General features: G+C 36.7%; 1 protein-coding gene across 1 annotated transcript in view; it reads right to left on the minus strand.

The window, feature by feature from the left end:
• Positions 1-430: 430 nt before the first annotated feature.
• Positions 431-20,104, minus strand: part of csmd3b (CUB and Sushi multiple domains 3b) — a 441,168-nt gene continuing 421,494 nt past the window's right edge. The window contains exons 61-71 of the mRNA XM_016281251.1: positions 18,880-19,053; positions 15,107-15,180; positions 12,897-13,008; positions 8,306-8,485; positions 5,946-6,011; positions 4,129-4,287; positions 3,356-3,468; positions 2,012-2,099; positions 1,713-1,848; positions 1,228-1,381; positions 431-1,144 (exon numbers count right to left, since the gene is read on the minus strand). Of these exons, the coding sequence (XP_016136737.1) occupies positions 1,064-1,144; positions 1,228-1,381; positions 1,713-1,848; positions 2,012-2,099; positions 3,356-3,468; positions 4,129-4,287; positions 5,946-6,011; positions 8,306-8,485; positions 12,897-13,008; positions 15,107-15,180; positions 18,880-19,053 (1,337 nt within the window). The 3' untranslated portion in view covers positions 431-1,063. The remainder of the gene's footprint in view (positions 1,145-1,227; positions 1,382-1,712; positions 1,849-2,011; positions 2,100-3,355; positions 3,469-4,128; positions 4,288-5,945; positions 6,012-8,305; positions 8,486-12,896; positions 13,009-15,106; positions 15,181-18,879; positions 19,054-20,104) is intronic.

Here is a 20,104-nt window from a genome sequence, read left to right on the forward strand (position 1 = left end):
CTTTGTTTAGGTTGACCAAACCCACTTTAGATATTTTTTACGGTCAAATAATCAACGTTTGTTAATGATTTGGATGAACATGTTTAGTGTAAAATGCAACAAGGTCAGACATAGCCGGAAAGGTGTTTCACAGGCCACATGTACACGATAGATATGATCATATTGTTGCCACCATATATCAATATACCTTAAGAAACATGCATTTGTCTGTTACCGTATGTAATCTGAGGTTTATATAAAAGTATACTGTATAAATGTCAAGTGCATTTCATTTTATACAAATTTCTATATAATAACAGTAATAATACGAATGGCAAGTTGTTATAATGACCAAATTATCATATCAAATTTGTTTACCAAATACAAATGGAGCTCAATGACACTTCCACACTAATTAAAAATAAATAGAAAAGAAAAACTCATCTGCAGGCTTCAGGTCAAAATGCTGACATTTGTCCTACGGCCCATTCTGAAGATGGGTGCGTATCAACAGACACACATACTGAATATCAAAGACCTATAACAATTATAAAAAAAAATAAAAAATCCTCAGGAGGTAACGACACACCACTTTCCCACACATTTTCTCTCGTTTTACCCAAACACATCACATAATGCCTCAATGTCCAGTCCCAGAGATGAACCAAAGCTAAAGGAATGACTATGAATGAGCTGTAAATAAAACGTCGTGTACCGTACAAAACCGTCAGAGAAATCATGTATCGGTCGATGTGAATCTCCTCATAAACTCATTCTCTCTTGGCCTCTCCCATGTGGTAATATATAGCACAAAAATATAGGTGGTGAATGCTCCTCATATATATATGCAAGTAGATTTACAGATCCCTCTCCCCTAAAAAAATACCCAGTCAACTGTGAAGAAGCACTCACGGAGTGTGAATAAGGTAGCAGAAGAATCTCTTCATGCTTTCCGTCATGAAGAAGCTTTTCAGAGTGAGTCTTCAACAAAACAAAATCCCCCATGACAATGTGTTTCATATTTCATACATGTCCTCCGCGGACGCACATGGTCAAATGGTTCCTGAAGAGTGTGCTTTATATATCAGAGGAAGGGCAACAGCGTTTGTGCTAGAGATCCTCTGCGAGTCAAATCCGTCCATGACTGTAATGCGATTGTTTCCACCTCCATTTAAAAAAAAACTAAGCAAAAACCCTTAAATAAAAAACAAAACTACTCCACAGATGTTCAGGCGGACCTAATTATACCATTGTGCAGACTGTGTTCAGATTGGGGTCAAATCGGACAGCTTTGGGTTCCGAGGACTTTGCGTTGGTGTTGTACATGGGGTTCTCGAAGGCGGCCTGCCCGTTGTTGTTCTCGTGAACCGAACAGCCTGTGTACTGGGTTTTTGGAGTAGTCCTGTCAGAGCGAAACAATACACACAAGACACGACATCAGAACGTCATTAGAATCAAATCTGCAGCAGCTTTGAGAGTTTGGAAAGACGCCGAGCAGCAGCGGGTACGTGGAATCACGCAGGGAGGAAAGCTAGCATCTAATTATGATCGCATTCAATAACCTGCAAACGAGCTAATTCTGTCTCTAAAGAAGGTATCTGTCACCGTCTATTTCTTTCCATCCTGCAACAAATGATGATGATTTTGTCAGAGACTAATTTCTAAATTCGTTCTGATCTGTCTAGAATAACAACTCCACAAACAAACTTGGCACGTACGAGGACAAGACTCACCGCTGCTTGTAGAGATAAAATCCAAAGCCTGCAAATATCAGGGCGAAAAAAGGCACAAGGATTGCTATGGCCACAGAGCTACTGTTTGTACCATGTGGTGGATTTGACGAATTATTACTTTCCGACATATTCAAACCTGCAAGAGATCAAGAAACACATTCATTTTCATTTTAGTATGTATTCGTGTCTATTTAATTAACTTTTTTGTCAAAAAAATGCTTTGATGAAACGGGGTGAGAGAAAATATTTTACAATGAAAGAATGCAGCATGCAGAAAACATCAAGAAGGGCTCACATACCTAGCCTTTGCAGGCCAAACTGGCCATAGTCTTTACCCTGTATGAAGCCTTGAAAGACATATGTGGACCCATCTGGTTCAGCAGACACCTGACGGCAAACAATCAAACAAATCAACTGCCTTGCAGACCAATGGGAATATATTATCCACTTATAATTGCTACTGCTCACACAGATCGCCAAAATAACACTAAAGATAAATTAACAATCAAATTGTCAACATGCTGGAATGTCTTATTAGCAGTTTACATTCACATTAGCAATGGTGGACAGTAATAAAATATACTTTAGTAAATTTTAAGAGTATTTAAATGATCAAAATATTTTACGTTACTACATTCTAAAGCATAATATTTGATGTTTCACTTCACTACTGTATATTTCAGAAAAAAACATGTCATTCCTTGTTATTCTGAAGTGAAGAAATCAACACCCGCTGTCAGAAGCAGATAGTCATTTTTGATTAATAAATCATTCTTTTGAGTCGACTGAACTGGTTCACAAATCATATTTAATGATTCTTTAATTACACTGATATGACTGCAGTAGGTGTACTTTTACAGAAGTAGAAATCAGTGTTATTTTAGTTTTCTGTTTTCATTTTAATTTTAGTAAGTGGTTTAATTTTAGAAATGGTGTGCGTTTTTGTCATGTGTCATTCTTTTTTATGTATGTCTATATATAGTGTCATTATTTTAAATTCAGTTATAGTTTAGTTTATTTTATTTTAGTTAAAATGAGAAATGTTGCTTTGGTAACTAGCAAAATATATTTTAAAATATTTAGTTTTATTTCTGTTAACGTTTATTGTAACAGTTTAGATTAGACAACAGTATTCGCTATTAAATAGTTGCTTATTAGCATGCATATAACTAGCATATTGGCTGTTTATTAGTTAGTTATTAGTTAACTTATAAAGCACATATTAATGCCTTTTTCTGTATAATCATATTCTAGATCCCTTATAACTGCCCAACCCTACCTAAACATAACCACTACAACAACTTACTAATCTTACTTACTATCAATAGTGTTTATTGAGGGAAAACGCTTAATTAATAGTGAATGTGCATTCCCTAATCTAAAGTGTTCCCACGTTTATTTTAGTTTCATGGTTTTAAATTTAGTCTCAGTTTAGTTTACAACAATAACCCTGGTAGAAATGTAAAAGCAGTGTACTTATACTTTTACTGGAGCAATATTTCATCAGGATATCTGTTTTTTAACTCAAGTGCAGGATGCACGTACATCATCCATCATTGCATTTTAGTATATAACACTATATTCCTCTGTACAAAATAACCTAAAAAGATAATAGCCCTAAAATAAGACACATGTGCACATACAAATCCATCCAGGGTCCACTGCTCTTCTTTGATCTTGCTGAGTGTGGTGGATGAGGGCGCTTTCACATGATACACCAGCAGCATCAGACGTGCTTCCTGGCTCTTATAGACACCTACGACAGAGAACAGAGAGCAGACAGCTGTCTCCATGTCCGTGTTTCATCCTCTTATTGCTTACTCTCTCTAACTGCTGAACAGAATTGCAAGCACACACACATAGTCTGACCACAAAATAAAAGTATTGACAAGCCCCGCATTACCTAAGACACAGCTCTTTGTCTACAAGCTCTCCTCCTGACCAAACTGCCCACTTTCTAAACTACAAACAAGAAGCTAATTGAGAACATGCAGACATGGCTAATGGCATTCTAGCATTTTGGGTGAACAGATACATTTCACTGCCCTCCAACTGGCTGATGACTAATCAGTTGATGGTTCGCTGTTATGATCATATTACCATTCCGACAAGTCCATTTTTCACTTGAGTGACTGCTGGTTTATTCACCAGTGATTATTCCTGATGGCTGGCCAATAGGAGTGTCTAAGATTAATTAGATGATGTAAAGCATATGTCAGATTTATAAAGACTCAGTGAGTCTCACGAGTGGAAGAGGTAGTCTAATGATCTAACTCGTTAATGGTCTAGTTTAATTTTACTCTGGGCTGAATCAGATTCTGTGATGGTAGGGACACACAGTCCTCATGTTTGTATGCCTGTATTATAATGTGTTCTGTCAGCTCAGTAAATCTGTAGAGTTTAACTATAAACCAACCTGAAAGCAGTAGTTCCATGTTGCTGCTTGTTAATGTGACGTTAACTCTACCCGTGGTTGTATTAAAGCTTGTGATACTCAAAGTCATTGGCTGTTTTCTTCCTTTGTAGTTATATGAGCCCTTCCAGATGTAGTTAGGGGCAAATACATCATCAGGAACTGTAAACAAAGAAACAAAGGAAAGACACATTCAATATTATTCAGAATATTATTCAAATAGTATTTTTCAATATTAGTCATATCAATCCATGGACATATCATATTACAAAACATATAACGCTCACATACACACATCTGAATATTTTCTGCATATATTGAATTCCTGATATTTCTCTTATGATTTACATTAACATGCAAATAAAGTCTTTCTTAGACAACTAATCGCTACTATATTATATCTTATATAGCCAAAAGAGAGTACAGTATGTAGTATAAGAAAAAACATTAAAACTAAATATTTCTATAGTTCTGGCAGGTGATTGGTTGACACATTGTTTCAGCCATGCTAAAATGCTAATGCCAAACTACTATATATAAGAACTAACAGTGTACCATAATCATATTCTTTAAGGATCTACAACCCAGAATTTCAGCAACCCAGGGACCCCCAGTATAAGAAGCTAGGTTTTAGTAACAATTTATCATAACTTTCATTAAAAACCTAAGTGAATTCAGGTACAATTTTTGCCATCCAAATGACTGGGGAAAAATGTCCCAATTAACCTGAATTCACCCTAACAATTGTTACATTATATAATGCGTAACATATCATGAACTAATGTTTTTTCCAAAAATCTGAAAATAAAAAGTATAGAAATATATTTTTATAAAATACATGAAATATTGTTCTAAAAATATTTATATTATAAATAATATATGTTATTCTGAACATATATTTTATAATATATATATATTTCTGTATACAGAGCTATATTTTGTTTGATCTATTTTATTAAATCTAGTTGCCGTTATAAATTGGATATTTCTAAATAAATGAATACATTAATAAATATTTATATGTTAGTATATACCTCATTATATATAAATATATTTCTATACAGTAATACAGTATAGCCTCTTATATCTTATTGCTTAAGCAACGCAAATGATTAAGTCAAATTTAGCCATAATTCAGCATATAATTCAACAAAGTATTCAGTTATTCAGTTAAGATATTTATAATAGAGCTAGATAAGAAATAATGTGTTGGCCAAAGTTTTCAGATAACACGCTCTGAGTCTTCACAAAGGCAGTCAATTTTCCTGTAATCTACCGTTTCAGAACCCAGCAGCTCCAAGGGTTCTCCGTGTCTTACTGATCCTAGGATCCATCAGTTTCTAGAAACACATTGGATATCTGGTTTGTCCTTTCTGTCACGGACTCAGTGAGTCATATTTGCTGTAGGTGTTCCACCCTGGAGGAGCTTCATCATTGCACTCTTAAAGCTGTGCAGGACACCAGCTTGTCTCCTACTTAATCCTGCTCTCTAAGTATATAAACGTAAGATACGCAATATGCTCTATGAAAGTCTGGCAAAGTTCAGTAGGATTATCTTGTGATTCCAGTCGAGTTTCTTGCGGCTGCCAGACTACTTTACTGTCAAACTAACTGGAACCCGTTTTCTCCTCATTAGTCCCCACCTCCTGGGGCTGTGGTCTGGAATACATCACGGATAGTGACTGTTTAAGGTACCATTGCACTCTGTGGCCAAATAGAGGAGATGTTCAGCCAAAATTATGCATCCTAAATGAGGTGCACTTAACACTCATAAGTGGTCTTTCAAATGAAACCCCATTTCGTAATAACAGTGCACCCACCATTTAGCTTCGGACTCGGTGTCCCTGGGACTGGTTTAATGGGCTTTTCGGAGAGTTTGGAGCCCGCTGGGAAAGAAAGAGCAAAAATGAATAAGGCATTTCTATTAAAAAAGATTGACAGATCAAATTGGCATCACTTTTATCATTTCATGCGTACAGTAACATCCCCAGGCAATAGTGTGCCTCCTTTCTTCCCTTTCACAAAGAAAACTCAGGTGACTGCAGACAGCAGGGGGTGACATGGTCAACATATCAAGCAGCATAACTGAACATTCAAAAGGAGGCTGTTTAGGACAGGTGCAGAAAAGTGAGGAAGAAACACAGTCCCATCACAGTTTGGAGAAGCTCCGTGTCGAGCACTGGAGAATTTTTTTTATAGACAATCACATCTGTTTATGTACAGTAATTATTGGAAAGCCTGAGGTGTACAGCTGTGTGCGCGCACGGTGGAGTGTGCTGGCTGCTGTGGCAGCACTCGGAGCTGCAGGATGAAGATGAGGAAGATAAAATCTCAGCACTGCAGCATGCTGGCCACACACTAGCGCTCCGGCACCCCACCTGAGCACACGCTCACTTGGGCAGGAAGTGCAAAGTCACACTTATCAGAAAGGAGAAATGTTGTCTGGTTTAGCAAAATGTGTCATAATAGAGAATAGAGAGAAAAAAATTACATTTAATTCTAAAATGTAAAACTAAATAGGGAAAAGGCTATGAAATCAGGGATATCATGCATCATATTTTTTGAGGGGGGCTCTTGATGGTGACTTGGTCTATGTGAAATAAGGCATGACTGAAAAGAAAAAAAACCCACTGAAGTTATTCTAAACAATTCAGTATGTTTAGGGGTGGGCGATATACTTGTAGACACAATTAACCGGTAGAGATTTTGAACTATTGTCTCACGACAATATTACTATTGTCTCACAATAGTTTTGAACTATTGTGGTTACACGCTCATGTGACGTTGCTGTGCTAGCCTATACGTGGTCACGAAAACATATTGTTTGCATGCGTTTTTAAGCACTGCGGTTTAAAAAACAAGTGATTTTCAGCAGCGAAAGAGAACTTATTTCACTATATGTGAGTGCTGTCTGAGAGACTGTTTCTGAGCACTGTCAAAGAGGTGCGCACACGTGAAGACATGAGCGTGGGAGTATTGAAGTTATTTTTGCCGCTTCGGTTAAATACACACACTTGTATTTGTCAAAATGCCCATCTTTGCACGTATCCTCATAAACACTTATGTTAGGTCTTAAGTGAAAGCAAACAGCCGAGAAAGAAAACACGTAACAGTATATTGGATCCGGGCAGCTCTTAAAGTGACAGCTAAATCACTTATGTAACTTCAATAAGAAGAAATATATACATATATATTTTTACACAGTGAATAACATGCACTGTTTTTATACATTTGATTACTTTATACAATGTAGCATTTCTTATTTATTTGTTCTACTGTCGTTTTTTTTGTCCTATTGCTTGTAATTAGTTTCTTATTATTTAATCGCTGACTGTTTACTTGTTCTGTATGGAGCTAAAGTTGTTTTTTTCTATGGTTTAAAAACATTCTGATATCATATAGACCTTATTTAAGCAAAAATAACTATATTGTGGTATATATCGTGAAATAAAAATGACTCATATTGTTATATAAGATTTTGGTCATATCGCCCACCCCCAAGTATGTTTATAAAAATGTAAGATGTGCTCACCAAGGCTGCATTCATTTGAACTTGAAAAATACAGTAAAACTAAAATAATATTGTGAAATATCACAATTTAAAATAACTATTTGAAAAATATTGTAAAATGTAATTTATTCCTGTGATGGCAAAGAATATTAAGCATCCATTACTCCAGTCTTCAGTGTCATATGATCCTCCAAAAATCATTCTAATTGGCTGATTTTGTGTTCAAGAAAAATTCTTATTATTAAAATGAGTGAAAACACGTTGTTTGTTGTTATTTGTTTTCCAAGGATTCTTTGAATTGTAAGTTCAAATGATGTATTTTTAAAAATAAATATATTGTAACAGTTTAAATGTATTTAGGGTACATTTAATGTATCCGTGCTGAATAAAAGTATTAATAAAAAAAAATTAATCTTACTGACCCCTTACTTTTCAATGTTATATTAATAGACCAAGCAAAATTGCAACCGAACAGCCACTTTTTGATGGTACATTATGTCTCACTGATCATGTTGTATAAAATTAATTAAATGTCGTAAAGTAAAAAAAAAAAGAATAAATTTAAATTTGTCAAAAAACTCAGAGGGGACACGATTGAATTTTTCTGATGGGAATATTCTGTATGTATGATATATGTTAAAAGTGCTGGCAGAGAATGTGAAATGATACCTCGACACACAGGCATCTTCCCAGTCCAGGTTCCATCAGACTTGCAGACCCGGTGCTCAGAGCCCCCAGACAAAAAGAAGCCGGTCTGGCAGGTGTAGATGAGTGTGTAACCATAGGAGGGTAGATCCATACCCACGACATCCACATGAGGAGGACTCTCTGGCTGTTTACAACTGTGGGCTACAAAGGGAACAAGAGTAATTTAAAAAGAGAAACAAAAGAAATGAAAGCACTATCTAGCAAACAGTATCGGCCCCCATATAATCAGAATTCAAACTTCAGTGGGCAAAATCAAAATTAAGTTTGAACTTTTAAGACAACATGGCGTGTTTCTTTAGAGAGGATCTATGCTCTCTCCCTCAGTAGCTGCCACTGCCACGTTCCTGTGCCTACAAAAGCTGGCTGAGAACCTTGAGTGTGGCAGACGTTGATGCATGCTGGCAGACGACACTTAAAGGGAGCGCACCTTTACCTGTCACACCAGCAGATCAAACACAAGCCAATGCTCACTCAGTCATTCCAACAGCTCCACCATCACTATGACTTTGATCAAAAGTAGCCGGATTGAGGTTTTGGCTCGGTGCACTGGACCTAGTTCTTTTATCCAAGACTCTGATAAGGGTTTCTATCCATGATCACTACATCAACAGTGCAGCCACAAAAGAAAGGAATGTAACCAGGCAAAGAAACTATTACGGTTTCCAGTTATATTGCTGCATAATATGGGAGCAAATAAATTCTGCTCATTTATTGAGAAAATGTAAATCAAAATGTGCTTTGAACATCTTTGACATTAAATTCATATTGTTATTCACGCTCTTTCCTAATATTAAGAGAGATATAAAGGAGAGATCCGTTTAAAATTATTTATGATTTGATGTCTTGTGAATAAAATTATGAAACTAAAACCAACAAATACATAATCATCATCTACTTAAAGCAAAATATTTCCCCCCCCAAATTGTGCAAATACCTGATGACAATTATCCCTGCTTTTTTCAAAAATACATGACTTGATAAATGTATATATTAACTGCATTTTTACATCACACTCACATTACTAATCTATAGTTTTTGCATGCCAAATCCTTCCATTGCTATTAATGATATGATACAGTCCACTTGAAGTAAATAAATAAATTCTCAGGATAGAGCAAGCCACGAGAAAAAATTCTGTGTAAAATAAAAGAGGGGAATGAGAAAGATGATTTAGCACTCAGCCTGACTTTGTGAGTAGCCAACTGCTCTGTGTAAACAAAATTACAGTGCTTAATTACGGAATGATCTCGATTATTCTTGGGGAGAAAAATTGTGTGATTAGGTGCGAGCACACAAAAGCTGTTTTATCACAGATTTACAATTAAGCGAAGGAAAGTGCTGTGTCTTCCTAGCCATCTCTTTCTTTAATTTCCTACTTTTTTGCAAAACAATGACAGAACTTTGGGGCAGTGGCATGATGCAAAATGTAATTAGCTTTTGAAATGCTTCAACTGAATGGCAATCTGTCTTGTGAAATTGGAGGCCAGCTGTTTTCTCATACTTCAGCATGCTTTAATGCTGTTGATTTTGGAGCTTCTGTTGGTAAATGGACATAATCCAATCACAAGCCTCGTAGCCCACCATGATAACCCACTAGACCTGGGTGAATCATCTTCATCCATTTGCGATTTAAATACACTGAGGTGATGTCAGGGGTATTTTACATTAGAAAGACTTACAGGGAACGGATTTGAAATTGAACTGACATATAAAAATACAAGCACTTGCTGTGTATGTATATCAAATGCAGATCAAATGCACTGAGATAAAAAATAGCAAACTGTCAGAATTGTAACTAAGCATTTTATTTTTATCAAAGTAATTAAAATAGATTAATCAAGGAGTTAGTCTGCTTTAACCCCCTAAGAGCACAGACGGACCTTTATCACTATGTGATCAGTGATTTGTCAATTGATGAAGTGAACCGGGGAGTGTAGTCAGGGTATCACAACTCACATTTATCACCCACACAATTCAGAAGCAAATCAACTTTTTCAACACAAAGCCATTGTGTGAGAAACATTAATCTTCCCTCTTTCAGACAATATGAGACATTTTGTAAGTGATTCTCTTTTAGTATGGTTGAGTATGTAAATCATCTGTTCAAATGAACCTCAGAAATACAATACATTGGTCAGATCATTACAGTAGTTTTAGAGTCAGCCAAAGGTCTGTTTCACACTGCTAGTTTTAGCAATGAGTAATATTCATAGTGTAACTCGAACTGGGTAAACGTAAACTGCAGATTGATACAGAAAATAAAATGATTTCTGAGTTACTATGTGGAGTATTTCCTTTAATAACAATCATAAAGTACAAAATGGTTATCAGGAGTGTGCCACTGAGAATTATGACAATTTAATGGTTGTGAAATCTAATTTAAATGAGGAGGGACAGCACATTTACATCCAAATGGTAGTCAATCTAACAGAAACGATCGCTATAAACATCTATATTCAGTCAGACTAAAAAAAAAAGTAACTTCTATCAAGCCCAGACATCTTTTCCCAAACAATAGACGAGTGGTTTACTCTAGTACTTTATGTTGCATCATAAAAGCCTATATTGCAAAAGACTGTGTTCATAAATAAGTTTCTAGTGCATTTTCCACCATATTTTCTTCTGATGTTAATATAAGTACAGAAATAAACATCTGACTTAGCATGTGATGGATGTTGTGAAATTAATAATCATTATGAATATGAACTTACTGGAATTACTGTCATTAGCAGACCAAAAACACAAAATAATTGGTCACATGGTGTCTCAAATGCAAGTTAATTGATGTTAACCTTTTGTTTGTAGAACACTTGGCATTTAATAGTAAATTTATGTTGAACTAAAAGTGTTGTAGCCAAGACCATTTCAAGACTAGAATAGGGTTGAGTCCAAGACAAGACCAAGACCTAAAATGATGGTCTTGGACTCAGACTTATAAAGTCTGAGACAAAGAGCATGAAATAATGGCCTCTGACTTGACAGCCAAAGCCAAGAGCAAGAAATTATAATCTTGGACTAGGACTTGACGGCCAAGACCAAGCTCAAGAGCACTAAATGATGGTCTTAGACTCAGACTTGACGGCCAAGACCAAAAACAAGAAACAATGTGTTTGGATTCAGACTTGAGGGCCAAGACCAAGAGAATTAAATAATGGTCTTGGACTCTGACTCAAGGCCAAGTCCAAGACCATATTTTCACACTCTTGATCTTGTTTTGAACTCGGGAGCATGTGGACTTCAGGTGCTTTCACACCGCATAGTTCTAACTCAGTTCTAGTAGTTCTAGCCAGCATGGTAGTTCCTAGAGAACCAATTTCTTCCTCGGGCTGCTTTCCTGGTTGCATTCGTACAGGCAAGCAGGAACTCTGAAGTGGCCGACAGCGATGTCTTTATTTGCGGCATTTACAAATGTCAACAACCGCTGAATGAATATATCGGAGATGAAATGTAAATGCACAATTTACGTGATTAAAAGAGCATGAAAATCTGACTAAATCTCCTAAGGCAACTCACAGTGTTTCATATTATCGAGGCTGAGAAAAGAACACAACGCTGCAGACAACAGGCAGATAAATGCCCTTATTATCGCTGTTTTTCTTGTTCGTGGAGTAAATGTGTTTACATGGCTTTTTAAAAATGCCAGGTAGCCGGTGTTTCTTATGCGTTTGGCTAATCAGCGTACACTTATTAATGTCTTAAACTGCCAATCTTGTTACATGTGCTAATTAATAGTGTTTTCACTATATTTTGGATATAAATATCCATTGCAGAATTGATGTCATACGGCTCATTCACTGACTCGCTGGCTGCCTCAGTGATCAGCCATAAAACAGTGATTCTGTCCTAATTCCCTTACATATTAATGGTGGAGTTCCCTTTAAAATCTTAAATGATTCCCTTTGAGCTAAATTTACCTGTTTCCCTTACACTTACATCACTGGTAGTTCCTATAGAACTGTTTCAGACCCTACTCTGAAATTAGTTCCACCAAACGGAGTTCCAAGAACTAAATACGTTCCTAGATCCTGTGGCGCGAACATGCCAAAAAGTGGGGAACATCCGCCAATAGTTCTAGGAACTATAAAAAGGTTCCTCCTTTTGTCTGAACATGAACTCGACTCTCTTCTGGTCTCAGTTTTGACTTGGACTCGAACGAGCTGTGCTTGACTACACTCTTAAAAATAAAGGTGCTTCAAAAGGTTCTTCAAGCGATGCCATAGAAGAACCATTTTTGGTTCCAGAAAGAACAATTCAGTCAAAGGTTCTTTAAAGAACCATTTCTTTCTTACCTTTTTATAATCTAAAGAACCTTCTTTCGCCACAAAGAACCTTTTGTCAAACAGAAAGGTTCTTCCGATGTTAAAGGTTCTTTATGGAACCATTTAGACCAAAAGGTTCTTCTATGGCATCGTGAAGCACCTTTATTTTTAAGAGTGTACAACACTTGTGGACCCATTTCTCTATAGCTTAATTGTACAAATACATTCAGCATTGACCTTTATAAACTGGTATTTTAACAGATTCCCATGGATGTGTTATGGAGAACACTTACGGATGCACTCCGGCTGGATCCCGCTCCAGGTTAGGTCGGCCTGGCAGAGTCGTGTGGTGGAGCCCTGCAGCAGGTGACCAGGCTGACACTGGAAAGACACTATACTTCCAACCTACACATAACACACACACATCCCATCAGACACTGTGCTCCCATAACTCTCTTCTGGCAACAGATTAAACACAATATTAAACACCTAATATTTCCAGCTTTTGAATGACAGAGTTTCACTCCTGTGGACAGATGCATCAAAAGACCGCGACTACAAAGGAGTCGCTCAGAATTTCACATCTTTCAGGTTCCTTCTGCATCGTCGTACACCATCTGCTTCCCAGACTCTCTCTCTTAAAAGCTCAAATGGATGTGCGCTAATGTCGGGTGGATATTCTCATATATGGTACTTACCTACATTACCTACAGCTAATGTAATCACCAGAACATGCACTTAGGAAGCCATTGTGACCTTCTCTCTGGACCACTAGTGATGTAAAGTGGCATTTATTTCCATAATATATGGTAGTGCTCCTCATGTGAATGTTGCTACCATATGCTATAATCAGCAAGGTCATGGGACAAAAAAGTGTTGCATATATGCCTATAAGTGTGGGCTGTGCTTTAGTACACATGCAAGGGAAGTAAAATATTAACGCGTCACCGAGTGGCATGTGGGCTTTGCACATTAACTGATTAACATGTCCCTGCTCACTGTGAACACGGTTGACGAGCCATAGACACTGGCGCTTATCTGGGGTGCGCGATATCTCCTCTCACTGACTCCAACATCATTAAGTCCCAGAAAGCAAAAGAGCCTGACTGGCTCCTTTTTCTCGAGGCCATACAAATGATTTACAAATATAGAAAGGATGATATTTAGCCGTTTCATGAAGCCTCTGCAGGGGTTAACCTCTGATACTGTAACGACTTGAATTCCTAATGCCAGCACATCTTGGCGATAAATGCTCTTCCTCAGCAGACTCAGAGTTTCTGTTTTTCTCTCCTCACATCTCCCACAGTTCACCCCTCTGTCCTGCTCCCCTGACAAAACATAATCAGATTAATTTGCACTACTGAGAAGTTGATTTTTTTGCTCTTTTTGAGTGGTTCTGTGGTGGTTATTACATCCATGCATACATTTCACCGCTCCTCAAGTGGGAAAAGTCTTGAGAGGTCTTAATAATATTTTGTAGTGGATGGGAGGGAATGGAGGGCCTACACCAAGTAGTTTGTCTGAAGTGTGTTTGAGAAAAGCCATGAATCATTCTTTCAAAATCGCTTTCATGAAAGAATGAGGAAAGATATATCTTTATTTGAAGGCAAATTTGTTCTTTTTAACCATTAATTTTAAGACTAAAGAAACAGCTCACCTAAAAATTACTGTTATTCCAACTGCTGTATTAATTTCTATATTCAGTGAAACAAAAAAGATCTTTGACACTGATTATTGTGAAAAAATGGTTTGCGACTGTAAAAAACGTATTGTGAAAGTGGTCCATACAACTCATGCTCTATATTATACAGGTTGGAATGACATAAGGAATAATATCTGATAACAAAATGTTTCATTTTCGATTAACTTTCCTTTAAAAATCTGTGATTCTCAACGAGGTGTTCGGGGCCAATATGACTTAAAATTCTTTAAAATAAAGACAAAACAAGCATTAAAATAAGTCAAACCAATTTCTTATTTGAATTCATCTCCTCAATAATTGTTATTTTTCTTTGAAGCATTATAAAGGTGTGATTTCTAGACCTGGAAAAGTCATAAATTAAAATCTTAACTCTTTGAGCACTTTTGTAGTTTTTATAAACTATAAAACTATTTATAATAAAACATTTTTTACATTTTACATTAATCCTTTTTCAGTATATCCCAAACATCTGGAAAATTTGTTGGACAATGGTGGGTTGGCAACCACTGCTTTCAGAACAATAAAAGTGCAAAAAAGGTCCAAAACTATACTATACTATATGTGCATGAGTATATAATATATATGATTATAAAAGAAAAATATATGTATAATTTATAAGTTTTTTTGTGTGAAAAATTATTATTACTTTTCATATTTAATAATACATTTCAGAGTAGTAAGTTCATATTAGTGCTTATTTCTTCGAATTTTAGTTTGCCCCTCTTAGGCTTTAATGAGAGCAGCACTCAAGCTGACATGAACTCCACATGTTTTTAATTATATATGTAGTCATCCTGCTACCTTAAAGCCAAAGGTCCTGTTAAGAGAGCCATAACGGGGCATCCCAAGGTTCTCACAGGTGGTACGAGTTGGCTCTGAGAAAAGAAAGGAAGAACAAAGACAAAACAAATGAATATCCAGTCACATTCTTCTTTTCAGTATCTTTTTATCTATCACAAGTGAGGCAGATTCTTTTCCCCCACCATAAGAGCATAACAGCATTTCAACTCTCATAAATATGTGCTACATCTCCCTTCATGATCCCAAACACATCTCTCAAAGCAGCGCTAAGACTCGGCTTATAGTGATGGTTATGGGGCCTGTGTGTTTATGTAAGTGCTGCAGCAGTGTCGTAACAGTTGTTTTTTTATGGCGGGCCGATGGAGACGCAGCAGGGGGCAGTGTTGCTGCAGCAGTGCATCTGCTACCACACAGCTGTGCTGCTCTGTAATTGGGATGTAGAGCACATTTTTGAGCTGACGCAGAGACCCTTGATTCAATGCAGGCGTGCAAATGACAGGACAACCTGCAAGGCTTACACAACCAACCACTTTTCATACCGCTTTTTAAGCGTGGAGCTTCTAATACTGAGTCAGCACACAGAAAATATATGACTGCATTGCCATATTGAGAAAAGAGTTGCAGGCAGTGTTCGTGTTGCTTTGATTTTGAAGGAAGAGCCCACTAGGAGGCCAAATAGTATCAAGTAGATACTAGAACATCTGATTCACTGACTCAAATCCTTTAAAAAAATGTTTTTTTTTTTTTTACAAGTATTAAAAATCTGGTTGTCACCACCAGAAGATACACTTTTATAAACACAAGTATGTATACACAGATGAAAAACAATATAATATAATATAATAAAAGTTGCGTATGCCCAACAATATGACATTGGTTGCATAGTAAAATGAATGATTTTGGTTTCTAAATGTCTCTGATTGTTTCATGTTCTTGGTCGCTAATAATGCATTGCACAAAGCACACTAAGGACAGCATAAACCTGTCCTCGCACAAGTGATCTGTGTTTATTGATGCTTGGGTCATATTTCTTGTACCCTGCATAGTTTAGTTCAAAGTTTTCGAGGATGAGGTCAGGTCACACAACCTGTTCATGTCGCCATGTATCTAATTTGTCAGCTTCTACCAACTGACAGATGAATCTGCAACTGAATGCACATTTTATTTAGGTCAACAACAAAAGATAACTTTTAAAAATCTATGATTTTGCTACACCTAACTATGCACAAGTTTAAGGTTAGTTGAATTGGATTATTTGCATCTGTGCCACTGAACTAGACTACATAGGATTTACTTTAGTCAGTGAGAATAGCCAACAGAATTCATTCTATAAGAATTGTTATGTATAAATACGTAGCTGCCTTTTAGAGCACTTAATTTTCACCCCCCAACACCCTAATTCTTTTTCATGGTGTCTTTGAGGGTGTAATATGAGGCCATAATAATACTCCATTGAAAGAGCTAAATGATTACTGTACACCTACTTTGGGGCCATGGCTGACATCTTCTGTTGGCACAATACACTAAATGCTTAAAAACGCCAATCAGTGCTTATCCAAATCTCCCGCTGGCTGTTCACGGCTCCTCAATAATGGCCACACAGTGTTGGGACCATTTATTCAATTACTTGCTCAGTTAAAAACAATTATCAATGTATTTATTGACGTTAGGAGAAGGACTCCCTCATGGATATATAAACTGAGGGGTTTAATCAGATAAACACTGTACTTAGGAGAACAGTGAGAAGAGTCTTTGTTAATGAGACATGGAGAAATGGATGAAGATAATACAGCCATAAGTCCAGTTCATACACAGAGAAGGAAAAGTGAAAGAAATAAGGTATGTATATATGCATAAATAAATAGAAATACTGTTAGAACTAATTCACAGAACTCTATATTTTAAAAGAGAGAAATAATTATTTGTGAATAATAACTTTGATTCAGTTCACATCAGTCTCTATGGTGTCTCTCGTGATTCAAAAGCACCCTAAAGCAGCTTTACAGAGATCAGTGCCTTAACACCCTCCAGTAAGGAAACCCGGGGTGAAAGTAACAAGGGAAAAATCTGTTGGAGTAGAATGCGAAATAAACCCCGGAAGGAACAAAGACTCAAAACTTGAAGCTTAAGTTACAAACTCATGATTTCACATAGTTTAACTATAGTCAAGCTACCAAAACATAGTTATATATAATTCAAAAATAGTACACTAAAAGTCAGAAACAGAAAATAGTTAACAAAATAGCATTGACAATTAAAAAAGATCATACTGTATCATCATATCTTCAGAATATCAGACAGTAATATATAATTCTGCAAGTCAGAGAATTTATATTATGCAAACAGTACAAAGATCTATATAAACACTGTGTACCTTATACAATATACTTCATGCAGCAATAAAAAAATACTTAGGTTGAAAAAAGTGATAACAGCATTTAAATAAAATTTGAATAATTTGATTGGTGAATTATAGAACTTCATTCAGGTGCATGCCTCAGTGCACCTGTGTTTGAGGAGGTCATGGGAACCGAGCCGAGAAGCAGAGGACAATAACTTCACAACAGCTGCCACTGCCAGCCGTCAAGAAGTGAGTTCGTCAAGTTTCTCATGCAATTTCGTGTTCCCTGGCCTCCATTCCACACTTCATACTCTACTCTACTCTACTTGTCTGCCAACTGTTCCCACATCCCTTGTTCTGTGGTCACTAAAAGGAGTGGCTTTGCTCTTTCCCACCATAATTGTGTCAATACAACATCAGGCCCGATTGGAGCAGCACTGGCCTGGGCTGCTAGGACTGTGGGAGGGCATCGATTTCTTTGGAGTTGTTGTTGCTAAATACTTTTGAGCTTGTTTGTGCACTGGGCGACAAATAATACCAAAAGGGCTTGTTGTTGTGGGCGGTAATCATAAGACTACTGGAAAGCATTATTTGAGGCAAAACTTGAAATTCTAACCACCTAGCTTCTGCTGAACTGAACCATGAAACCATAAAGAGACAAATGACTTAAGTGACTGTAATTGCTTCTCGCTTAGCAGAGTTCAGCTTCAGTTGGCTGATTATTTGGTTTTAGCATTATGAGGTTTTGATATACATACAGTGGTGTGAAAAAGTGTTGGCCCCCTTCCTGATTTCTTATTTTATTGCATTTTTGTCACACTTTAATGTTTCAGATCATCAAACAAATTAAAATATTAGTAAAAGATAACACAAGTGAACACAACATGCAGTTTTTAAATGAAGGTTTTTATTATTAAGGGAAAACAAAATCCAAAACTACATGGCCCTGTGTGAAAAAGTGTTTGCCCCCTAAACCTAATAACTGGTTGGGCCACCCTTAGCAGCAACAACTGCAATCAAGCGTTTACGATAACTTGCAATGAGTCTGTTACAGCGCTGTGGAGGAATTTTGGTCCACTCATCTATGCAGAATTGTTGTAATTCAGCCACATTGGGGGATTTTCGAGCATGAACCGCCAACTTCTTCACACAGGGCCATGTCGTTTTGGATTTTGTTTTCCCTTAATAAGAAAAACCTTAATTTAAAAACTGCATGTTGTGTTTACTCGTGTTATCTTTGACTAATATTTAAATTTGTTTGATTATCTGAAACATTAAAGTGTGACAAACATGCAAAAAAATTAAGAAATCAGGAAGGGGGCCAACACTTTTTCACACCACTGTACTTATAACAATTATTATGACAGTCTGTTTCACTGGGAATTTAACATATGGTTTAAACGTGCAAACTATGTCAGCATAATTGATTTACCTATACAGCGAGGCTGGTATCCACTCCAGGTGCCATCAGCCTGGCAAATGCGTGTAGTACTGCCAACTGGGATGTAGGGAGCTATGCAGCTAAATGACACCTCGGACTGGTAGATGAAACTGCGGCCTTCCCTCGAGCCAAAAGCAGGGATTCCAGAATCTCCACAGAACTTAGCTATATTCACAGAGATCACAAAGAAATACTTTCAGCTAAATCATTCTCAAATGGTTAGTCATGAATGATGCTGAAAGCTTTGTCGTTATAAAACAGGATGAAAGCTTTATGATGTTACCCTTAATATTGAACACTTCTCAGAAAGAGAGAAAAAAGTGATGCAAATATTGAAATTGTGCATACAGCAATGTGAGGAATATTCAACAAGCTTATTTATTGAAAAATCTGAAATATACACTGTCTATGGTTCATTCATCACACTTGAAAAGGAAGGTAAAAACATGCAGATTGCATTGTGGGATGTAGAATCACGCTGTGTGCTCTGACGTATGTATACTGCACATTTGGGCAAATGTAGCTGGTTATCCAGTATTTTTTGAAGCTCTTATTCTCACCAAGGCCGCATGATGAATAATACAGTAAAAACCATTTAAAATATCCTTTTTCTGTTTTAATATATTTTAAAATGCAATTTATTCCTGTGATCAGGAATAAGTTTCACAGTGCCTTCAGTGTCACATGATCCTTCAGAAATCATTCTAATATGCTGATTTGGTGCTTAAGAAACCTTTCTTAATATCACTGCTGAAAACTAATCTTTCGTAACATGATATGTCTTTAATGTCACTTTTGATCAATTTCATGCATCCTTGCTGAATAAAAGTATTCACTTCTTTAAAAAGAGCATACTGACCCCAAACTTTTACACATTATATATTGCAGGAATAGTATGCTATAATGCTATTCAGAACATAGCCATATAATACTGGAGGAAGTCCCAAGCCACACTGTGGTAAACATTATCCATTGCCCTGCCACTGTCAGGCAAACAATAGGTTTCTGGAGGGAAAATCAATCACATGGTTGACGTCACCAGCTGACTGATCCATCATAAATATGCTGGTCAGACTACTGTGCCTGAGATCTAGCACTACAAACTTGACTTTTCTTGATGAATTATAGATATGCTGTCAAGATATAAAATAAAATGCGGAAAAGAAAGAGAAGGAAAAAAATCAGTACCCTGACAAAGTCAGAAGTATGCTTTCTT

This window comes from Sinocyclocheilus grahami, unplaced genomic scaffold, assembly GCF_001515645.1.
Source record: "Sinocyclocheilus grahami isolate Dianchi unplaced genomic scaffold, SAMN03320097.WGS_v1.1 scaffold149.1, whole genome shotgun sequence".
NCBI lineage: Eukaryota > Metazoa > Chordata > Actinopteri > Cypriniformes > Cyprinidae > Sinocyclocheilus > Sinocyclocheilus grahami.